Source organism: Tetrao urogallus (assembly GCF_951394365.1).
Source record: "Tetrao urogallus genome assembly, chromosome: 1".
In the NCBI taxonomy this organism is placed as follows: domain Eukaryota; kingdom Metazoa; phylum Chordata; class Aves; order Galliformes; family Phasianidae; genus Tetrao; species Tetrao urogallus.
The window spans coordinates 165,190,015-165,208,978 of NC_136813.1; the positions used below are offsets into that span (position 1 = coordinate 165,190,015).

The 18,964-nt window shown below is 36.0% G+C and overlaps 1 protein-coding gene across 2 annotated transcripts in view; it reads right to left on the reverse strand.

The window, feature by feature from the left end:
- CNTN1 (contactin 1) overlaps nt 1–18,964 on the reverse strand; it is a gene marked incomplete at both ends in the record, with an annotated part of 85,484 nt that overhangs the window by 41,861 nt on the left and 24,659 nt on the right. For both annotated transcript variants that reach the window (XM_079549502.1, XM_079549501.1), the window contains 7 exons: nt 9,940–10,115; nt 12,719–12,846; nt 13,339–13,489; nt 15,147–15,264; nt 16,654–16,778; nt 18,197–18,378; nt 18,531–18,627. In XM_079549502.1, the coding sequence (XP_079405628.1) occupies nt 9,940–10,115; nt 12,719–12,846; nt 13,339–13,489; nt 15,147–15,264; nt 16,654–16,778; nt 18,197–18,378; nt 18,531–18,627 (977 nt within the window). The remainder of the gene's footprint in view (nt 1–9,939; nt 10,116–12,718; nt 12,847–13,338; nt 13,490–15,146; nt 15,265–16,653; nt 16,779–18,196; nt 18,379–18,530; nt 18,628–18,964) is intronic.

The window sequence follows — 18,964 nt, forward strand, 5'->3', positions numbered from 1 at the left end:
GAAATATTTTAAGCCCACCTGGACGCTTTCCTGTGTAATGTGCAGCAGGGAACCTGCTTTAGCAGAGGGTTGGACTAGATGATTTCCAGAGGTCCTTTCCAACCCCTATGATTGTGTGCAAAGGATGCCTACTTGTTTTAATGGATAGCTTTGGCAAACTCCCATTTATTCACTCTTTCTTCATTAATCAAATATGTTTGAATACTGAATTATTATTTCTTCATGAACTTTTTCTCTTACTATAGGAATCTTCAGGGAAATTCATTCATTTAATTTTTGCAGAGCTACAGGTGACATGAGTTGTTTTAACTACCCCTATGAGAAGGAGCTGAAGCTGAGAGAGAATGGTATTTAAAATGTCCATTCACAATAAATGACCCATAAGTTGAGTAAATGGAAAATGGATGTCTTGAAAATGTGATAAATTCTCACAGCAAATTTAAAACCCTTGCTGAGGGGTTTAAAACCCTTGTCTGATGATATAAAGAGTTAAAATTTCTTAATGTATCATGTGAAGAAGTTCTCTCAAATCCCCACATAAATACATTTTAAGTTTTAATCATTCTGCAGGAAATGAAAAGAAAAATAGGAAAAGAAATGAGAAGATGAAAAGGGGAAAGGAAAAAGGAAGAGGAAGAAGGAAAAGAAGAAATGAGAGGAAAAGGAAAAAGAAAGAAAAAGAAAGAAATAAAAGCCATATTTGTATGGAAATTCAATAAAAAGTGTTTAAGTGATCTGGGGAAAATATGTAGTCACACTATCAGATGGCTATAATGCTCACTGTCTCATGCTATCTGTGATAGTACCACAAGCTGAAGGAAGTATTTCTGTCTTAGGACATTTCTCTGAATCCACTAGACATGCACCTGTAGAACAAGGAGCATAACAGAGACCACAATATATACCACAGTTACCCTGAATGGAAAACACATTTTATATTAAGAAATACAATTATATATATGATTAAAAATAAACATTTCTAATAATTTGCTTATCCCTAAAAAAAAAAAACAAACCCAAAACAGATTAGTAGGTTAAATCACAAGTTTATGCACATGCTAATCTTAGAGGTATTTCAGAAAAACAAACAAGTACATATACACAAAATATATCTGATTGCTTTCATGAAAGTAGAAATGTTAGAAAAGATGAACAGATGGTTTTATGCCACACAAAATTGGAATGGGCAACATTGTGTTTTCGTAATTCACTCCAGATTGTTCAGAAATCTCATTTTGCTACAAAAAAAAAAAAAAGGAAACCAAAACACTGCAATCCTGAAACCTTCAAAAAAGAATTCAGATGCAAAACAGTAAGTAAAAATGCTGAACGCTTAGGCATAAGAACTAGTGTTATTATTATAACTGGACAGTCCTAGTGAACAACAAAGATTTTAACACAATTTGAAGTATCACAGTCTGTCATTACTGTCACTGAATTTTGATGTTTTGGAGAAATGAAATAAAGCTATGTCATCCAGTTTATGTTTCCTGACTGAAAATGAGGGGAAAAAAAAAAAAGAAAAAGTAGAAGTTAATTATTTTCCAAAAGCTCTGAAACTAGAAGCAAGTTCAGAGTATATATTTAGAGGAGATTAAAATAGTCAGATAAAACCGTCCTTTTCCTACACAAGATAGGTCAGGAACGGAAGCATTTCTGGATAAGTGCTCCTTGCCCTCAGTTAATTCATGAGAATTGCAGGGGGATTACCTTCAAGGACAGCATCCTGTGAAAATCTGTGGGGATTACTGTGTAAATGAGCGCCGGCTAGCTGCCTGACTAAACACATGTAAGCATATTTGTATGTAGTGGGCTACACAGTGCTGTCAACTGAAGAAAAGTAATTAGGAGTATCAGTACCAACGTGGGAGTAGAGAAGGGCAGCTACCTACTGCTCTGAGTTCCAAAAATGGTAACAAACAAATGGTGTAAACTCTGACCTCTTGAGTTTCCAGTTTGTGGTTGGGTTTTTACGTTGTTTTGGCCTTGTTGTTCAGTTTTTAATAGAAGAGACAAACGATCCTCTATTCTAGTTCTCTGCTATAAGCTTGTAGTTTATTAACACTAAATGTCATCCTAAGAAGAACACTACAGTCCGTGAGTCTCTTATCATCGCTTACACTTTGATCTACATATAAACATATGAAAGTTTGTCCAATAAGTTTTACAAAAACTGCACAAACCTAGAAGTCTCTTAATCTCATTTCTACTTCATAAAAATGATTACAATTTCTTAAGTCTTAGTACTCACTAATTTGTATTTTAGCAAATAAGTTAAAATATTTTGTTGCATTTACTAATGATTTGCCCACATACATCCGTTAACAATAATTTCCCCTCTGGGAACCTGATCTTAAAATTCAAATGATGAAAACCAAATGGAAAAATGTAATGTAGTTTAAACATTATCAGCCTATAAATATGGTATTGTACCCTGTTGGTTCAGAAGCTCTCTTGAATAAAGATTTTATATAGTTGGTGATAAAGCTTTTCATGCACCAGAAGAAGCCCAAGTTCTTGGCGGTAAACGAAGAGCTTACAAAGCAAATAAAGAGTATGGGCATCAGCAGATTCTGTCCACAAATTAGATATGAATGCACTGTATGTTTTCATTGAAAAACCTCAGCATGGCTGAGCTCAAAAATGCCTTCCTTAATACACAGAAAACTGAATCACAGACTGGAAATTGTGATAGCAGTACTCAGGGATGTTCCAAGTGTATCTGTGGTTTACCACTCAGACATTTACCAAGTTTCAACCAAGACTTTCATCACACAAACCCTATGTTTATGCTTTAATATTGATGTCAAAAATAGTGCTGTATGCTCTATGTCTGAGATCCACTGTTCCTTTTTGACAGTCACCTTTGCCTGTGCACATAATTACTAAAAGTCTACAGAACATAACCCTACATGACTGAAAATCATTTATAGGAGCCTACTCTTTTGACTTCGGTCATGACCTCAGCAAGAATGGAGGACTTTATGTTACTATGAAGCTGACAGTCCCTCTGTAATAACAAAATTATATAAGAATCTGGTATGCAGAGATGGAGAATTCCCAAAATCTGAACTTTAGATGTGTTTCAATGCACAGCGGGAATACAATGATAGAACAGTTAGTAAGAGGTAACTTGGAAGAGATGAGAGTTTTGGAGATTACTTTTTCCAAAGCTAGCAATAACTTAAATATTTTTTCTAAAATCTATACCTAAATCTATGAACTTTAAAAATGTTCATCTGAAATGTTCTGTTCCTGTCAGGAGAGGATCTGCTACCTGTTAGATAAAAGTACGTAATACAGAAAATCCAACAGCTGTTGATGAATGCTTATGTAAATATGATTATGGCTGTTTTCCTGATATGGAGATAACAGATTATATGGGGACAAAAACATCAATGCAGTTCCAGTGTCTTTTTCATGTTCATGGAAGATCTTATCTCACTTTGTTTTATAAGCCAAATCTGGCAAAAAAATAGATGGCTAAATAAAATAATCAGCAGGATAATGATGACAGAGCCATTCCCGATAAAGAACCTCTTCCTTCAGTGAACTATACTTATATGTAAAGGAAGTACAGTGCTAATTCTACCTCTGAAATGTGGACTGGGAAATACTTCCAACACACACATTATTCTTTCCCATTCAGCACACTGTTGTGAATGCCTCAGGATACTTTGCTTTGTACCAGTACTCCTGTGGTAACATGCCCCATTATTTTACCTCTAAGAGGAAAAAGAAAAGTCTATATACTTGTTGACTTGTACTCATGGCTCATAGCTATGGCTGACAACGAAAATTCACAATCAACTACCAACTATATTTCTATGTGCAGTACTTAACCCGTGAGACTTTTTCAACTCCTGTTTAACTTAAGCAGAATCATAGAATGGTTTCAGTTGAAAGGGATCTCTAGTTCCATGCTCCTGCTGTGGGCTGTTTGCTACCCAGGCTGCCCAGCGTTTCGTCCAATCTGGCCTTGAACATCTCCAGGGATGGAGCATCCACAGCTTCTCTGGGAAGCCTGTGCCAGTGTTTCATAATCATCTGAGGAATTTCCTCCCAACATCTAATCTAAATCTTCCCTCTTATTTTAAAACTAAACATCTGCTATGTGATCTTATCAAGGTGAAGAAATATAAAAAAGTGACCTTACTATCATATATTGTGCATTTGACATGGGACAATAATGTGGTAACAATTGTGTAATATATCCAATATAAATTTGGATATAAGTAAAAAGACCTTTACAGTGAGGGTGATGAGGCACTGGGGCAGGTTTCCTATAGAAGTGGAAGCCTTGTCTCTGGAGACATTCAAGGCAAGACTGGTCCATGCCCTGGGCAACCTGATCTAGCTGTGGTGTCCCTGTTCACTGCAGGGGAGTTGGATTAGATGATCTTTAAAGGTCCCTCCCCACTCTAAGGATTATATGACTGTAATACCCGATAGACACAGCTGGATATTAGACAAGATCTGATGCTGTTTACAGGCTCCTACTACCTTATGTTACTATAGTCTTATATCCTGATGCTAATATAGACTTTTCTCCACAGATTCTTTTTTTTGGCAGAATTATCTAGACATTTTACATGGATTTGGGCAGTTTGTGAGGACTCACCATCATCTAAGATTCTTTTTTTTTTTAATTCTAGAACAGTAGTTGACATATAATGATCCCCTTAAATAGGCTACATTTCTGTAAACTGTTTAACATTTAGTGCTGGAAACAGCACTGTGGATTAATAATAGGCTTCCTCAATGCCTTCTGTCAGAGCTAACTGCTCGTTGGCTTCACCCTCAGCACTATGTTTTCTGCTTTCCTACCCTTCCTTACTTTTAACCACTGGCTCCATCCATCTCATTCCATGCACTACATTACTATTAAGATTTTTTTCCCCAAATCTGGAGAAAATATTTGACTTCAAACTCACTCATGTCCAAAGTGTCTCCCCGCTGCATTAAGACACTGGTAATAATAGGTTCAGACAGTGCCTTCAGAGAGTTCTGGGACTTTTATTCAGAAAAATCAGGAGCTCAGATGATTTGGTTGGCCATGCTTTATGAACAACCATCTACTCCCCCAGTATATTTAGCAAACTGTACTGATTGAGCTCACTATGTCTCTGACTTCCAGGTTTTGTTCCAGTCCATACCAAGCTTCTTAGTCCCTGTTAGCAGGTAACTGAGCTTCCCTATCCAAATATTTTTCTCAAATTCTTCAGTTCTCCTCCTGAATTTTCTATTGATTTTCTGTCATATAGCTGTGGTTAGACTCAACAGTCTGCAAGGAGGATTACCAGTGAAAAAAAATTAAATGAAAATCTTTTTATCTTTTTTGCTGCAGTACAGGAGGGATTTATAAAGTAAAACTGTCTAGTCAGTAATCTGTTGAGCAGGAACATACATTAATGCATTTTTATCTATTATGCCCAAGCAGGGAGTCACCATTCTCAGCAAATTGTAACTCAGAAAAACTAAGCAGCTATTATGCTATATTCATCTAATAGGATTTTTACAGTCCAACTTAATCTGTGTGGTTTACAAAAATGTCTAGGAGAACTTTCCTTTTTGGTAAATGTCTTCAATCTAGAATTCATCTCGACAGTTTTACACATCAATAGTGTGGATGTTGGTATCTGATCTAACCACTTTTTGCAGTGAAGGCAAAGAAACAGGCCCTTTTGTGTGTGATTTACCTTAATATAAAGTAGCTGGCCACACTTCTTCAGAGTACTATAAATGTGTTCTTCAAAGACTGTAAAGCTTTCTGCACTTTGAAGAGGAGTAAGGTAAGATGAATAATATTTGCACAAGTGGAAAAAGACACCAGTAACTTTTGAGAATACAGTGAAGTCCAGTCCATACTGTTGCAGTTATGCACAGACAGGTTAGATTCAGAAGCGACTTCAAAAGCAAAGAGAGCCTGAGGTACAAGCCCTGCAAGTTCTGCACCAGACACATATGGTCAACTTTCTGCCATGTCTTTGCAAACACGGGAGAGCACAATGCAGAGGCCTGACTTCAGAGTCAGCATGGATTCAGCAGATCTTAATTCCTACTCAGTAGCAGTCATGACAATGAGGTGTGTCAGCACCAACTCATCCCATGCTCCTCATTCAGTAAGAGCTTTTTGCTTGATTGCAATGCCACTTGATTACAATGCCCACCACCTAAGAACTGGGCCTGGGATCTCCTGATAAAGGTTCAGTAAAAGAAATTCAATCATTAAAGATCCTGGTAAGGTAAAGAACTCCTAAGAGAAGAAAAGGGAAAGCTAAGGAAAGAGAAAGGGAGAGTTAAACTATGCAGTTCTTCTTCCTTATTATCTATACAAATGAACTAACATGTTCTGAAAGTGTATTAAAAATACAATGATACAACTTCACTTTCACATTTTAAAGAGAATGTTCCGTAACAAACTAAAAATCAAAACAATTTGTTTGGGTAGTGTACATTATTTTTCAGTATATTTTAAAAGTAGGTTCTTTCAATCTTTAAACATACGTGGCAAAAAGCAGATCCATAAATAACAAATGACCAGACATCAGATGTTTCCTGATTACTTGAAGCACTACATCTGTAGTGCTTTAAAGGATGTGTTAATGTCTACTTCCTCAATTAAATAACAAACATGAAGTGAAAAGCAAGTAATTTAATAACAAGATTTTGAAGAAAGCATTTGATTCTTTGAAAGTTAACCAATTAGTATATGTACTTTTCATTTCAAATATCACTGTTACAATCAGTCATGTGAAATCAAAACAGCACTGACAAACATTCTTTTGATTAATCAGTCTTAGTACTAATGTAATGCAAATTACTTATGCCTTCAGTAAATGGTGTCATTACCAAAGTTTCCATTTAAAGAAAAAAAGACTTATGCAGGTATTTACATGAATTTCATTAGTATGTCACAATGTTTATGTGATGACAATATCAAAATTATTTTGAGAACTGAAATCAGTTTTATCAAGCTGATCTGCATGTCACCACGGATTATTAGCAATGTTCTCAGGAAGACAGATTAGGATCAGCAAGAAATGATAAGCATAGACATGCATTACATGTCCATTGATTGCAATGTTCATGATGGAATATTGTTTCTTTCATGTTTGAGAAGAGTTGTGTGGCAATACAAGAGTTAGAGCTGTTGTGCCTAATGCACAGCAGCTCATGCCTTTCCACCAGAGAAAGCCTGAGCAAACCTGCCACCCAGTGACTTCAGCTGAGAATTACCAGAGGTACATTAGCAGTAGACCAGAGGAAATCCCTTTGCTCACATTTGAAGGGGAATAAAAAGCACCTTTCTGTTAGAAAATTATACATGAAACACAGTTTAATGCTTAGAGTGCATATTCCCCTTAATTACATCCTACATAAACGTTTATACTGTGCCCCTTCCTTTTTCTTTCTTTCTTTTTTTTTTAAATTCTCCTATATTATTAATTCCTGAATCCTGAAATAACTACATAACTGTACTATAGACATCAAATGCAATCCTACTGCCTCTCTATCCTGAGCGATGAAGACTGAGTTGCCTTTGGAAGAGAAACAGAAATGATTTGCACTTGCTTTGCATTTGAAAGCACAGAAGTAAGGCCAGGGAAAGCTAAAAAAAATGTTTTGATTATTTATATCAGTACTGATGAAGTGCAAAAGGAACACAAAGTAAGAAGTATCCCTCAGGGAAAATGGAGTTACACTTTGACAAATAAATGGATGTTTGGTTCTAACTTACTTAACTGTCTAAATGAATTAAGAGTTAGTCACACCTCAGCTACTTCTGTATCCCATGAAGTACATATCTCTATAATCTATTGAAAGACACAAGTTACTTCTAGCACAACATCTACATGAAGTGAATGACTCCCCTCTTTCTCTCTCCAGACCATAGAAACAAAATAGGCTAATTTGTTTTTAAAAATCAATAACCTCAGAGAAGTATTTAAGATATTGTAGAGATAGTCAGAATTTAGGATCAGAGATCCAGGACCACTGTCTGTATCTGAAAGATGAGACTGTAAGTCTAAATGTGAAGTTAAACTGCAGAAAGAATTACGCTCTGCACACTTGCTGAAGCATGCATTTAGCCCCAGACTCATTCACTTGAAGCATTTTGATAGAAAGTGCCCTAACATTGGGATTACATTTCAGAATAGAATTCCTAAATATATGTATTTATATATTTATTTTCCTTCTACGTTCACTGCTAAGGGGAAAACGCAGAAGTGTATGTCAAGGGCAGAAAATTTTTGTTAAACACCTGATAAACAGATGAAGAAAGTTTGGGGTCTTGGGTTACGTATGTTGCATTACAGTCCTCTGGTAAAGACACTTTCACCTTTCCTCCACAAATCATTGCTTCATCTACTACTTTTGTCAGATTTGCTGTTTAGTGGAACACAACTTCTTTCTGTCATTTCTGATAAGTGACTAAAAAAAAAAGAAGGATCAAACCAGGAGTGGTTACTTTTACACAGAATATACTGAGATAAGGCTTTACGCTTTGAGCTCTTATTTTGACTGTCACTTGGGCTCATTCTTGCCTTCAGCTGAGGGAAAGCGAATGCTATTAGAAGGTGACCCAAGCATCTTCACCTATGTGGGAATACAAAACTTACCAAAAGTGTGACATAACAGCCACATGCAGGAATTTTTTGGATAAGAAAAGCTGGTGTAAATCTACGTAGTTTGTAATTTGTGAAGCAACACAAAATACGTTTTTCTACTTGCTTAGTACCATGTTAATAAGTTTGGGGAGTTAATAAATTAATTAAGTTAATAAATTTTTGGGGAGTTAGTTGCAGAAAAGACTTTGTATCTTTGAGTTTCAATATTTTTCATCTGGCCTTAGCATAGCTACACTGGCTTTTTGGACAAAGACTTGTTCTTTCACTGATAGAGAACAAGGTGACTTCCTAGGGATGTCTACAACTTCGCAAATGAGTGGGCTAAGGTAACACTGAGCCTTTCAAGAACTGGTTTGTTCCAAATTAGAATAAAATAGTTATGCCTGAAATATCTTCTCACGTGGACATAAATAGATATTGAAAAACAACAACATAAAAAGAATCTCTTCTTCAATGAAAGATCAAGTAACATTGCTGTTCTAGGACTCTGCAGGAGGGATGTTACAAGGTAGGTAATTTCGAAGATACTGACATTAGAAGCATTGCTAACAGCCTTTTCATATCTCCAGCTTCTCTTAGGAGCATGAAAAGAATATGTGTCAAAATTTGAATATTTTTATATCACTTAAACTTAAGCAACTTAAATAAATACACTTTTGGCAACCAGTCTAAGGTTGTTGTTGAATAATACAATTAATCACTAGAAAGGATTTCTGCTCAAGGTATTAATTTTGAATAAGCCTGACGGAAGACTGTAAAGAAATATCCATACATGCAAACACAAAAGCTTTGTAATTCCTCTTCATATGTGCCAAAATGAGCGTCTTTGTATTAACTTGTTTAGACTTCACACAAACTCTTCTTGCTCGGTGTTTACAGACTGCTTGACTCCTACCCACCACCTGGCCCAGTCTTGTGCCAAATTCCAGAAACATTGAGGAGAAAAACATGGGCAAGTTAAAATGAATGCATGTGTATGCTTTTTCAAGACAATCTGCACCTTTGCTTACTAACAGGTAAGTACTACTTACCAGCTACATTCACTATTTATCAGGCTGGGATGTAAGTGAAGTTCCGAAATACTTATGTCAATTTGGGTATCTGAATTCATGTACCTATCTGCAAGTGTCTACATGTCTAGAAGGTGTCGAAATTGTAATTTCATGCTATGTTCTTAGCTTATTGTATTTTTACAGACTTGGACACACAACAGAAAAAGTAAAACAGCTATTCAGAATAAAATAAAAATTAAAAAAAAAAAAAAAACAGGCTTTCACAAACTAAATAAGGATCAAAAGTATCTTACCATTACATTCCTTTCATAATGTTCGTGCTCTTTCTCAAAATCTATTACAAAACCATTTAGGGACCAAATAAATGTCAGGTCTAATGTGGGATCATGGGATGCAATGCATTGCATGGTAGCATTCTCTCCAACGGTGACATCAACATTCAGTGGTGCTAAAGTAATCCTTGTAGCTTCTGTGAAGTTAACAGAAACATGGAAAATTCCAATAAATATTTATCCAAATGCAAACTCAGCTCCATAACTGTTTGATTAACTACGAAACTACTCCCTCCACTCTATTTCACATTATTCATGCAACTATTCTTGACAGAACCACATTAAACAGAACAAAGGAAAACGACAACCGAAATGCCTCATACACATTTAGCTGCCCTTTGAAAATGGCTGTTTCAGACTCTGAATCATATTATTAACTATGCAAAGCTATTTTTATACACTGACTACTTCCGGTAGAAAGAAGATACGTAACAAATCCTATGCAATTAGTGTTGAACTTCTTGTTTAAATTACAGAATTTCTTAAGGTTTAAAAGATATCTCTTTTAACAAATCAAAATTTCTATTCAATTGTCAGTCTGAGTCAGAATTCCATTACAGCATCACAGAAAGATCTTAATTTATCTGCTGAGAAACAACATAAGGGATGTGTAACAAACTATGGAAATAGCTATGTGTGGAAAGAAAAAGAATACAAGAAAAGGAAGTAAGCTGTACACCTCCCAGAAACACGTCTATCATTACAGAAACAGAAAATGGCAAGAGAGTTCAAGATGACTGCTAGAGATCTTGATACATGTGCCAAATTCATATAGTAAATTAACAAAGTTCTGAAAGGGACTCACTGGATCTCTGATACACTCCTTTTCTCTAGAAAATGGTCATAAAATGAAAAGACATGGAACATCATCCCTGGAGGCATTCAAGGTCTGGCTGCATAGATCCCGGATTGGCCTGATCTAGTGGGTGGCAACCCTGTCCATGGCAGGGGGGTGGAACTAGGTGATCTTCAAGGTCACTTCCAATCTAAGCCATTCTATGATTCTATGACTTATTCCCCATATCATGACATGTAATATCTTTCCCACAAACATAGAGTGTACCAAAACTGGGAAGATGACAACGATAAAGCTATTGCCCCTAGTTAAGATCCAAATTTCTGTGTGCTTCAAAGGACCCCGCCACACACAAAACAGAAATGAGTCCAACAAACATAATTCTTGTCATTCTGATGAGGAGAAAACTTCCCACATTCTACTCTATTAATCCAAAACGTGTTTAATACTGATACTAAAAGGATGGCACAACTACTCCATATTTCAGAAACGAGTACCATGGTGCACTGGAGCAACTTAAGATCTGATCTCTAAAGTCCTAGCTATGGACTTGTTTTAGGATACACAATATTTTCTAATGTTATGCCTGTTCAGTCTTTGATTCTAACACCAGTGAATTTCTAAATGTTTATGTTAAGGACTATTAATCTAAGAAGTTGCTACAAAGCAGTGAACAAACAGCATGTGGAAAAGGTCATCAAACTGTACAGTGTCTGTCAGCTTCACTTTAACTATTTAATTTCCTGTAGTTACAAGCAATGTCTGAAAAATTTTATGGGGCATACGAAGTGCTGCAGAATGTCATTTTCAAAGCATTCTTTGTCAACTCTCATCATTGACCACAATGTGAAAGTAATTTTAAAATATGTTATCTGACCATCTTCTTTCTGCTGTGATGCAAGGGAGGAACCTTAGCCTTTTGAAATTCCTTTTCAGATGAATCAGAGCAGAATACTCCAAGCCTGGAAATTTCTTTATAACTAGTTTGTACCATATGAATGTCTGTGGCTTAAGTGTTCTGCTGTGCAGATTTATTATGCAAATGTTCATGCTGATTTTAGAAGATATGACTGAGACTAATACCAAGATGTAAAATACAGAAGACGATAAAAAGTAACTGCAAACACGAAACATACTTGATTAATCAAAATAAAATCTTACAATACCGTCTCATTTGGTGCAATAAATCACCTAGAAAAAATGATTTAATTTGATCTGAAGATACAGACTAAAGCATAAGTCAGTGCATCAATATTGTGGTATTAAGCTTCCACACGTAGCATGATTTTTGAAACAGACAGACATTAAGGAAGTAAACAACTCTTCTATTGTCAGTGAGACTTGGTAGACATAGCTGTTCATGAATGTCATCTTTTTGTTTGTATCCTACAGGTACTTGACGTCAGAATTTAAAATAGTTAGGGGTATCAATATTCAATCAGTAAAAACTAACGCCTCTAAGTGAAGGGAATTTAGTAATGCAACCCTATGTCTACATGCTCCTATTTCACAAATTAAATCTGAATTTATTTAACTGCAATGCACTCTCAGGCTTGCTCACCTCAAAAAAAAAAAAAAAGGGAAGAAGAAAGAATGAAAGATGGTCAATAAGAATCCCATTTCTCTTTTCCGGCCATGGTCCTCCATCCATTTTTGAGCTAAGTCACCATGATCTTGAAAGAGTTCATCACAGTATGCCACTTTAATGGATCAGATTTAAGAATTCCCGAAAACTGATGTGCAATCTCTGAACGGGTGAACATGTACCCAGTTTCTACTGAGCAATACATTTTAAAAGCCACAATTTATTGTTTAAAGACTCATTAATCTAGAAAGGAAAGATAAGCAATGGCTTGCAAAAGTATTGCAATGCTGTGAGTGAAAAATAGTGATTTTGAACAGGGGAATTTACCCAGAACAAGCGTATGCAATGTAGAGGTTTACCTGTCATTTCCAGAACACCAGTGCTATTAGCTTTTCCTCGGTTATTTTCGGCAAAACAGGTGTAGCGGCCTTCATCCAACTTTGTGACATTGATAATTTCTAGGCTCCCATCATCCCAAATACGTATGCTATTGAAAGTGTAAATATTAAAGCAAGAGAAATTTGGCATTTAGACCAGAAAGAAATACTTGCAGTTGGAACTGCATTAAGCTGAAAGATACCAGAAAAATATCTTGTAATCTCATGCCTGACTGCTACATATATAAACACTCCTATAGTCCAAAAATATCTAAATAGATTGAGGCAGGACTAGATGCCTTATATTGCTGGAGCAAGAGGTTCTACTTTCATTTACTAGTGGTCATTCAAATATTTTTCTTACAGTTTTGTGATACAATTCAATTTTGAAACGTGAACAGCACCAACCACACTGGCTAAAGCTGCATGCCATGCATGCCCTGCCAGCTCTTTGGACCCACAGTGCCTGGTGTATCACTTCCCTGAAATTATACAGTCTCCTGCCAATGATCTCTGCAAAAATAAGAACTAGCTTGCATGATAAATAAAAACATAAGGCAGCATTTTAAGTTTCATAGTGTCCACTAGCAGTCAATACTAACCGGCTCCCATTTACAAGCAATTCTGTTCCTTTGCTCCAGGAGAATTTTGGCTTAGGAGCAGCTTTAGGTTTGCATTCAATGATTACACGCCCCCCTTTAGCTGCTAGGATTTTCTTCTTCATAGGGTTCAGTTCAAAAGTAGGAGGTGAAGCTGAAAACAAAATTTAACACGAGTACTGCTGTTAGCGACTTTTCTGAGGAACGCAATTTGTTTGCAACAGTAAAATGAAGGTAAGTAACAGAAATATTGAATTGTACACAAATGTCCAATATTCAGACCAGTGAGAAAAATATTAATGATACAGAGATGTGATGAGAACCTGACAGCGATCTAAAAGAAATAGCAAAAATCATTTAGATCTAATAATGCGTTAGAGCAGAAGTTTATTTTTGTTCACTTCTGAACTTCCATCTAAGCTTAATCTAACAAGATCAAAGTCAACTGAAATCAATAGAAAGCTACTTCTTTTCAAAGGCCTTTTGATCAGTCCTAATAAAACTTAGATTCCTAGAGCTATACCTAGCTCTAGCTACCTATACCTATATATAATACCTATATAATACCTATAGCTACTTCTATAAGAAGTAGCTCACTCCATCAGACTTTCAAATAGCACATTGTTTTTACTTTTCAGCGGTTCTAAGCCCCTACCTAAAAACTTAAAGGTTGTTCCCTTTTCTTTGCAGCTTTCTCTTGGACCAGCTATCCTTAGGCGTGCTCTTACATGTACAACAGTGATGAACTGCAAGCACCACACTAACATACCTTAGATCAGAGCTGTGCTTACTAATTCTCTCTTTATTTATAATAAAATAGGAGAGAAATACTTCAAGTTACTTTGTATTTCAGTGCACTATCACTGTTAACCATGTCAGCAAATCCATGCATAGCTGGGGAAATACAGCTATTAGTAAATTAGGGCAGTACAAAGTCTGCTTAAACACCGACATCTTATCAATCAGTATGTTCGAAAATGCTCTTGCAGAAAAGTGCTCCTTTCTGGGTAATCCAGTCTGGTACTGAGTACATGGCAATGGAAGAACAGCAAAGGACAAAGTATTGTGAAATGTGTTGGAAATCAAAAGCAGTTTAACTATTGGGAAAATCTGGATACAAATGCGAGACATAAAGAACCCAAGGTAACTGCTCCAGGGAAATTTACTATGAAAACCATGCCAAATAGCCGGTACACCTGCTCTAAGGGCAACACTAAGAAGGTAAGAAATTATTTTAGGCCTGTGTACTCTGGATCTGAAAGTTTAGCTTTCTACTACAGAACACTGCTTTGGAAAATACAGAGGATTAATAACTATCCTGCCATCAAGTAAGACAGCTATACTGTGCACAAAAATTGCAACTGGTCCCAATGGGCCACAAAAGGCAAAACCAAAGGCAAGAGTAAAGAGAAAGTGTTACAAAGGCCTGGTGCCTGGCAACACGGCTTCATAAAAAAGCAAATTTCGCCCAACAGAGGATTGAATATAGGTGAGTAAAAAAGAAAACACTTATCAACGTGTTTTGCAAACTTGACCAAGTAGTCAACAACTCCATGCACTAAGTATAACTTCTGTATTATCATTTCCTCTGCATGGTAACAGCAGGCAAACATCAGAAAAAGTGCAGTAAACATTCTCCATAAATTAGTAGCTTAGTTGTTCCTGCTGTTGTCAAAATCCAGCTAAAGAGCTCAAATAATCCCCATCTCACCTAGATTCAGGGAGGGTTCATTCCTTCATCCTCACAGTACTTTGTTATCAAACAATGCCTTCAAATAAAACTGCTGTATAGGGCAAATGATCTCACTCACCCACAATCTTCAGTTCAGCATTTGCATAAATAATTCCATGTGTGTTTTCTGCTATACATTGATACATGCCAGCATCTTCAAAGGTCAGGCTTTGAATTCGTAGTTCACCTTTCCGGAACTGAAACATAAAATCAGCGAAACAATATGTTCCTCAAATATGCTGAAGAATTCCCATCCACCTCTCCATTTCTTAATTTTTTTCTTTTTTTTTCAGTAACTGTTCAGAAGAGATTACTTCATGTAACACTACGGCACTGTCAAGATTTTAAAAAATCTGTTACATTCCCACAATATAAGTCAATTGGAGTGCATGAAGTAGCGGAGAATTAAAATAATATTTATATAAAAAAAGGACTCATATTCTTTGTACTGGTTTATTTGAAAACATCAATTTTCTACAAGGAATATTTGTTTTGTGCTAAGTAAAATACATAGTTAAAAATTATCTGATTTAGAATCAAGATACATTATCAAAGCAATTTAAATATTTTTGCTATTTTCCTCTTGGAAATCATCTCACAGCACTAACACACAACATAATCTCTTGGTGCATTACTGGAGAATTACATGCTTTCTGAAATCTAGCATGTAAATTGTCAGTGAAAGTCAAGTTCAGTGGGGACTATCAAGTAATTTGCTTGTAAAATAACTTGTTCGTGCAGAAGCTAGAAAACAACATTGTTTTTCTCTAATTTAAGCCATCTCCATATGGCACATCATGAAATTCCTGTTCTCCTTCGAATCCACATTTTTCTATGCAGACAAAACAACTCTGCCTTCTCATTTTCTTTTGTTTGCACAGCATCACTGCATTTCCACAAATGCAGTCTTGTATTGCGCCCTCTTCTACTCTACAGTACAAGCAAGGGATTTAAGTACATTTCTGAAATATCTGGCCAGAAAATCTACTCTGTTAAAAAAATAAATCAGAGTAATAAACTTCAGTTATCAAATAGTACTCATTTAAACTTCACATCATCTGCAAGAACGGAACTTTGCAACAACAAAAAAAACAGTGAAAAGTTACATTGTAAGAACACCACTGATCATTTTTAAATGATTCTTTCTTCTTGTCTGCACTGACTCCATTCTTACTCTTTCTTTCTTTCTTTTTTTTTTTTTTTAAAGATGCCATCATGTTTAATGTGATAAAAAAGGATGATTTTTGGAGAGAGGCTGATAACATTTCTCATCCAGAAAGGAGTAAAAAACCAGCAGTTTCTTATAATGTCCTGGAGAAAAAAGGAAAAATTCACTCCCAGACATGTAATCAAAAGACAAGGTCAGAATTCAGAGCTGAATATTAAATAGTGGGAAAAAATGTAATTCAAAACTTATGAAAAGACTGACATAAAACTAGAAAAAATAGACTTTAATCACTAGCACAGGGGGAATCAGCAGATCTTTGTATACTTATAATTCAATTTCTTTTGCCCTTTAATAATGCGTGCTTCAAAAAATCATTTCTATCCGATAGCCTATCAATCTTGTGTTACAATAAACTTACCGAGACTCCATTCTTCAACCACCTAATTGTTGGAATAGGCTTGCCTGTAGCTACACATGGCCAGTAGAGATCACTGCCTATATCCTTCTCTGTGTCGTTGATATGTTCTACCCACTCTGGAGAGGCTGAAGAATAAAAACAAAACAAAACACAATATCTTGTAAATATAGATGTGTACTTAGGTAGCATTACAATCTATTAATTCCATGATACTTAACCCGGATAGGCACTGAAAGGGCATCCAAGAAAAACATTCTTTTGGTTCAGAAAATATACTTAATAATATTGAAATATCCTTGCATTTTTGGCTTTGCCAAGTAAATTAATTAATTTATTATGCTAATGTATGTCAATCAGTACAATCTTCTCATGCCAATTCTCATTTATTCCAGAAAGTTCGTGAGTTTAACTGAGGATCTTAACTCAGAAGATGCTCTTTATTGCCAGTGAAATGAGACTGAAATATTCTCAAGGTAGTTCAGATATTATGTATAATCTCAAGCCATAGATTTACAGCATGAGTCTTAGTCAAGGAGTTTAGCTACTTGAAATGATTCCACTACAGCAGTAAGTGCTTTTTGGTTTGTCCTTCATTCAAATGCATGAATGGAAGGGACAGAGGCTGAAGGAATGAAATGACTGTAGCTAATATAAGACAGAGCTAAGATACTGTCATGGCTGTATGATTTTTGGTTATTGGTATTGGTATTGGGAGTTAAAGTGTTAAAGCTCCAGTTCTGGGCACCTGTCTGGAAGAGAAGAAGAACTACAGACCCCGGGGGGCTCTGCAGTCAGAGAGGAGATACAACCCCTGGCAAGGTCACCTGATGAGCTCTTCTTCGTCAGGTCTCTTCCCCGCTCTCAACCAGACTGCACATCTCACCTCACTGTTACGGTGAGGCCTATCCACCTTTCAGACACTTTCTTTATATTTATTAGCTTTGATTCTAATTATACTGCATTATAATGTGTTATCTTGCATTCCGATGTCATATTTAGTAAATTAGTTCGTTTCTCCTCAGGTCGTTGCTGCTGTATTTAATTATGTTGGGGCTCCCTGTTTCCCTTTTCCGGAGGTGCAGATTTTGCAAAATCCCTCTGCCCCGCTACTCACGGACCCGGGCCGAACCAGCCCCCAAACCACTGACAGACATAAAAGACAAAACGCAGAAAAAAAGAAGGTGTAACAAATTTGTCTATTTTTCTTTCTGGTAGTTCTTTCATTTCAACTATTATCAATCACTTACTTAATTTTCATTGTGCATATTCCATTATGCACATATACATTAATACTAACAAATAATGCTATCAAAATGAATATAGATCTACCATAACCAGGCAAACTGAGCTGCTGTTAATAATTAATTCATGAATGCTACACTTGATATTCAATGTACGGATTTTGATTTTGTTTTATTAACTCAAATAGCAGTGTGCCAGGATGATGCAATGAGTCCACACTGACATCGAGCTTGAAAACACAGCTACTTCCAATATAAGTAAAAGCAATATAAATAAAGAAGAATATTTTTTTTCTACCTACCTTGCACATAAACTCTTGCTTGATGTTTATCTTTTCCTTTATAGTTTTCAGCTTCGCACTCATAAAGTCCTTCATCTTCATACTGAATATTAAAGATCTTAAGAACTGCCCCAGACATGCTTATCTCAGCAGTAGCTGGCATAGGTTCAAGGTATTTACTCCATCTGAGTTCAGGAACCGGACTTGAAAAGGTACAGTAAAGAACAAATCAGCATGTTCTAGAAGTGGCTGTTAAATTGCAGACTACAAAAAAGTATTTGATGATGAAACATATTTTATTTTCCTGAATTATGAAAGCAAACAGTGCTCTACAGTATCTTTAGAACACACTTACTTTCCAAGAGCAAAACACTCCAGTGTCACATTTTGCCCCAGGAGAGCATACGTGTCCTTGAACTTCACCTTGATATCAGCAGGATACACTTTGGCACCTAACATGAAAACAAGAGATTCTCAGAAGAGGTGTGGTGGGAAAAAATACAGCTATTAAAACTTCCACAGTTCAAGAAAATCCATTGTAATCCAGACAAAATCCTTCTTTACAGTGCATATAGCCTGGCTATTTGTGAAATCTGATTTAGCACAGAACTTGCAGAATTGAGGCAGGATTGTTTTATTCAGCAAACAGTTATGTCTGGACACTAATGCTTAACATTTCTTTACAACACAATATTTCAACAAAACTCATTTATTAGCATTTAAATTGTGATGATGCCTTGTGTAGGAGTAGAAAGAAAAAGCCTGAGCCTTTATTTTCTACAGATTCTT